At 43.8% G+C, this 5769-nt stretch overlaps 1 protein-coding gene across 1 annotated transcript in view; it reads right to left on the reverse strand.

The window, feature by feature from the left end:
- Rbl1 (retinoblastoma-like 1) overlaps positions 1-5769 on the reverse strand; it is a 62038-nt gene that overhangs the window by 9150 nt on the left and 47119 nt on the right. The window contains exon 19 of the mRNA XM_013010614.1: positions 3276-3366. Coding sequence (XP_012866068.1) covers positions 3276-3366 — 91 coding nt within the window. The remainder of the gene's footprint in view (positions 1-3275; positions 3367-5769) is intronic.

The following is a 5769-nucleotide window of genomic DNA, read 5'->3' on the forward strand; positions in this document are numbered from 1 at the left end:
AAGTGGTGCCGTGGCTCAAGTGGTAGAGCGCTAGCCTTGAGCTGAAGAGCTGAGGGACAGCGCCCAGGCCCAGAGTTCAGGCCCCACAACCGGACCCCCCCCAAAAAAAAAAAGAAATCCAGAAAACGCAAACATAGGGAGTCACCAAAAAGCTCTCAAATCCTCATTTTGAGGCCATCCCTCCCATTTGAGTCCAGGGCCTGCCAAGTACTATATTACTATATTACTGGGTGGTACTTCTAGATGTCTTTTTTACTAGAGATAAATAAATAAATTGCACACACACACACACACACACACACACACACACACACACACACACACACACACACACACACACACACACACACACACACTTGCTGGGTGATGGTGGCTCATGCCTGTAATCCTGGCTACTCAGGAGGTTGATATCTGAGGATCATGGTTTGAAGCCAGCCTGGGCAGGAAAGTTGGTGAGACTCTTTTCTCCAGTAAACTATTCAGAAAAATCCAGCAGTGGCACTGTGGCCCAAGTAGTAGAGTGCTAGCCTTGAGCACAGAGCAGCTCAGGGACAGTACCCAGGCCCTGAGTTCAAACCTCAGGACCAGTAAAAATAAAGTGGGAGGGGGGAAGGAGCAGGAGAAAATGAAGGAGGGGGTAACACTTCAAAAAGAAATTACCTTACATATGTAACTCTAACTCCTCTGTACATAACTTTTATAATACAATTAAAAATGAATGAATGAATGAATACATAAACGAGAGGTGCACAGTACCAGGTCTTGAATTCAGGACCTTGCGCTAAGGCAGGAAACTTACTAGTCTGGCCATGCTGCCAACCCTACTTCTGCTATTTCCTTTTTTTGAGTTTTTTTTTTTTTGCCAGTCTTGGGACTTGAACTCATGGCCTAGGCACTGTCCCTGAGCTTCTTCTGTTCAAGCATAGCACTCTTTACCACTTGAGCCACAGCGCCACTTCCAGTATTTTCTGTTAATGTGGTGCTGAGTAATCGAACCCAGAGCATGCTAGGCAAGCACTCTGCCACTAAGCCACATTCCCAGCCCTACTTCTGCTATTTCTGAAGGATCTTGACTGAGGAAATGCTGCATATAATATTGGATGTTCAGAATTCATGATAGGAAATTAAAGGCTCTAAGAAGTACTGAAGATGGAAAAATGCTCACTTTAACTCCAGTTTCCTAATCTTTAATGCAGTCTCTCTTGTCCTGTAGCCCTGATACTACCACCCTGGGAAATACTGTCCCAAATCACAGCAGGTGCAGTTTGAATATCTCAACCAAACCTCACAAGGGACTGGACCAAGTAGGATCTTTAAGATGGGACAAGGGGGCTGTGAGGCTGTGAGTATAGGCTAGTGAAAAAAAAGAAAAAAGAAAAAGGCTAGTGATCAGGTCATAGGATTCTATCTCATGAATAGCTTAACATATTTATACATAGGCTGGAGCATAGCTCAAGTGGTAGAGAGAAAGACCTGGAGTTCAAATCTCAGTGCCAGGGGAAAAAAGAGGCTGTTATATAAAAGCCTATCTCTGGGAGCCAGTGGCCTATACTCCTAGATACTTAAGAAGGCTGAGATCTGGGCTGGGAAGTTGGCTCAGTGGCATGCATGAGGCCCTGGGTTCGATTCCTCAGCACCACATAAGCAGAAAAAAAAAAGCCAGAAGTGGCGCTGTGGCTCAAGTGGTAGAGCGCTAGCCTTGAGCTGAAATGCTGAGGGACAATGCCCAGGCCCACAGTTCAGGCTCACGACCGGACCCCTCACTCAAAAAAAAGAAGGCTGAGATCTGAGAATCATAGTTCAAAGCCATGCAAGAAAGTCCATGAGACTATTATTTTGAATTAACCACCAAAAAACCAGATATGGAAGTATGGCTCAAATGATAGAATTCCAGTCTTAACAAAAAAAGCTAAGGGACAGTGCATAGGCCCTGAGTTCAAGCCCCAGTACTGGCACTTTAAAAAAGTCTATCTGGTTCTGTTACGTCTACATGTCCCTCTTGCTATGTGATACCCTGTGCTGCTGGGGAACTCTTCCAAATCCTTTCCATCAATAAGAAGGCTTTGGGGCTGAGAAGGTGGCTCAGTAGTAGAGCGCTTGCCTTGCATGCGTGAGGCCCTGGGTTCAATTCCTCAGCACCACATAAGCAAAAAGAAAAAAGCTGGAAGTGGTGCTGTGGCTCAGGTGGTAGAGCGCTAGCCTTGAGCTGAAGAGCTGAGGGACAGCGCTCAGGCCCAGAGTTCAAGCCCCACGACCAGATCCCAAAAAAGAAGGCTTTTACCAGAGGCAGATGTCTCAACCATGGTCTTTGACTTCCTAGTCTCCAGAACTATAGAAACATCGAATATCAGGCATTCTGTTACAGCAACAGAAAAACACTAAGATGGATCATTTACAATTATTTAATCTCTTCCCTGGAATAGGTAAGAAGCTATACTTTGTTTGAATGAACCGAACACTTAAATTTTTTTTTATTTTAATAGCCATTGTGATAATCCTGTGAAACCTTTCAGTTACAGAAATGTAAAAAATAGCTGAGCGCCGGTGGCTCACGCCTATAATCCTAGCTACTCAGGAGGCTGAGATCTGAGGATCATGGTTCAAAGCCAGCCCAGGCAAGAAAGACTGTGAGACTCTTGTCTCCAATAAACCACCAGAAAACCGGAAGTGGTGCTGTAGCTCAAGTGGTAGAGCGCTCGCCTTGAGCGCTGAAGAGCTGAGGGACAGCACCCAAGCCCAGGGTTCAAGCCCCATGACCGACCCAAAAAAAAAAAATTGGGACCTTAGATACTAACTAAACAAAATTTTAGCTAGCTATATTTTCATTTCAAAATAGAAAGATGCCAGTTAACATTTATACAGAAAGATTTGTACCTTCCCACTTCACTAAGCATCCTTCACACACTAAAAGTAAAGTCCCTGTAGACCTAGGCATTGCCATACCACATATACCATAAAAAATAGAACTTAGCAAAGACTTGGAGGATAAAATCAAAAAGGGTTGTTTGCATGGGGCTATAACTTTTATGAATCTTTTCCTCTAAGAGCTAGAGATTTCTAAGTGATATAATTTGAGGCACACGGTATACGCTTGGTACAATGCCTGGGACATATATGCACCAGGCCCTGGGTTTGATCTCTAGCACCACACACACCAAAAGTGCCTTGTCTACCTTACTGACATCATGATCCCATGTTGCCAGACACAGTATTATAAGACTGTATGATGCAAACAAAGGTATACTGTATGTAGCATGTTAAACTGGATAGCTTACCGACAGCTGTCATTTCACAATCACCATTTAGGTCATTATTGTATGTCACAACTTCTTTTGGAATACTTCTCAACAGAACACTTCTATAAACCTACAGTCCAGAGTGAGGAAAAAGGATTGCTAAGTCATACAAAAGCATGGGACAAACAAAATAAGAAAAACAAATGCTATATGGCTGACAGTCAAGGTTAAAACCTTTATAACTCTGGTAAGTACAGAAAATCTCAACTATCATAGAAGGAATTATGAGGTAGAGATTACTACCCAAAATTTGCTATCTTAGTTTACAAAACAGAAGAAACTAGTAGTAACTACAGACTAACAAGCAGGGTTTATTTTAAAAAGTAGTCCCAAAGTTGGGAGCTAGTCGCTTATGCTTTAAATCCTTGCTACCAAGGAGGCTGAGATCTGAAGGTCACAGTTCAAAATTCTTATCTCTACCACAAAGCTGGAAGTAGAAGTGTGGCTCAAGTAGTAGAGTGAAAAAGCTAAACAAGAGCCCAAAGCCCTGAGTTCAAGCCCCAGTACTGGCACTAACTAAATTTAATAAATAAAGTAATATCAGGGCTAGGAAGGTGGCTCAGTGGTAGAGCGCTTGTCTTGCATGCCTGAGGCCTTGGGTTTGATTCTTCAGCACCACATAAGCAAAAAGAAAAAAGCCGGAAGTGGTGCTGTGGCTCAAGTGGTAGAGCGCTAGCTTTGAGCTGAAGAGCTGAGGGACAGCACCCAGGCCCAAAGTTCAGGCCCCACGACCGGACCCCCCCCCAAAAAAATAAAATAAAGTAAGGGCTGGGAAGGTGGCTCAGTGGTAGAGTGCTTGCCTTGCGTGCCTGAGACCCTGGGTTCGATTCCTCAGCACCACATAAGAAAAAAGCCGGGAGTGGCGCTGTGGCTCAAGTGGTAGAGCCCTAGCCTTGAGCTGAAGAGCTGAGGGACAGTGCCCAGGCCCAGAGTTCAGGCCCCACAACCGGACCCAAAAAATAAATAAATAAAGTAATATCAAAAACTGAAACTTATTCTTCCTTCCTTTTTACTCCTTACACAAGAATAATTTGATCTTACTGGGCTGTTCCTAGAGCCAATTCTATTTTGTCAGTCATGAGGCTGGGAGCTGTCCCTCAGCTCTTCGGCTCAAGGCAAATGCTCTACCACTTTAGTCACAGCACCACTTCTGGTTTTCTGGTGGTTTCGTGGAGATTGGCTTTGAACTGCACTCCTCAGATCTCAGCCTCCTGAGTAGCTAGGATTTCAGGTGTGAGCCACAGCACCGCCGCCCCCCACTCCTTCCCTCCTGCCATCCCATTCTTACCTCCTTTTTGATGGTCACAAGAACATTTCTTTCCCTACTCCTAAAATGTTTCCTTTATCTTACAAACTTGAGGGCACGATCCAGTACCCCTTGTCTTGTAAATTACTGGCATTGTGAGGCTATTTAGGAAGCAGTGCTTGGACCATTTTTTTTTTTTTGTGGGTCTTGAACTCAGGGCCAGAGTGGTGTTGCAGAGCCTTTTCTGTTCAAGGCTAGAGCTCTATTACTTTGAGCCACAGCACTACCTCTGGTTTCCTGGTGGTTAACTGGAAGTAAGAGTCACAGAGCCTGGCACCCGAGTTTCCTGCCTTTTAATCCTAGCTTATCAGGAGGCTGAGATATTAGGATTGTGGTTCAAAGCTAGCCTGGTCAGGAAAGTCCATGAGACACTTATCTCCAATTAACCACCAGAAAACTGAAGTGGCACTGTGTTTCAAAGTGGTATAACGCTAGCCTTGGGCAAAAAAGCTCAGGGACCATGCCTAGGCCCTGAGTTCAAGCCCTAGGACCAACAACAACAAAACAAAAACAAAAACAAGGTCTCTTTGGACTTTCTATCTGGGCTGGCTTTGAACTGCAATTCTCAGGTTCTGAGTAGGATTACAGGCATGAACTTGGCTACTTGGCCCATTTTTGACACATCTTAATTTCACTGTAATGATCTTTAGAGATAATCGAGACTTCTTAGACTTGATTCCTGAGGGAGTTTCTTGAAGAGGCCCAGAAACTATCACAAGATTTAACAAATGCTTATTCTTGGCTTTTAAATAGCTGTATATTACTTATTATTATAGTCTACTCTAGAGATTAAGTGAAACTATTTTGGGTCTCTTAGATATGACTACCTGCCCCATCTTTTTCTTTCTACTTTAACCAAGGCTAGAGAAGAGATCATTATGATCCCTAAGAACAGAGAAACTAGGTTTTTTGTTTTATTTTGTTTTTTTTTTGGTCAGTCATGGGGCTTGAACTCTGGGCCTGGGAGCTGTCCCTGAGATCTTCAGCACAAGGCTAGCACTCTACAACTTGAGCCACAGCACCACTTCTGGCTTTTTCTGTTTATGTGGTACTGAGGAATCGAATCCAGGGCTTCATGTGTGCTAGGTGAACATTCTACCATTAAGCCACATTTCCAGCCTGAGAAACTAGGTTTTTGAATATCCCAAGTCTTTTTTTTTTTTTTTT

Source organism: Dipodomys ordii, unplaced genomic scaffold (assembly GCF_000151885.1).
Source record: "Dipodomys ordii isolate 6190 unplaced genomic scaffold, Dord_2.0 Scaffold13, whole genome shotgun sequence".
NCBI classification, from domain to species: domain Eukaryota; kingdom Metazoa; phylum Chordata; class Mammalia; order Rodentia; family Heteromyidae; genus Dipodomys; species Dipodomys ordii.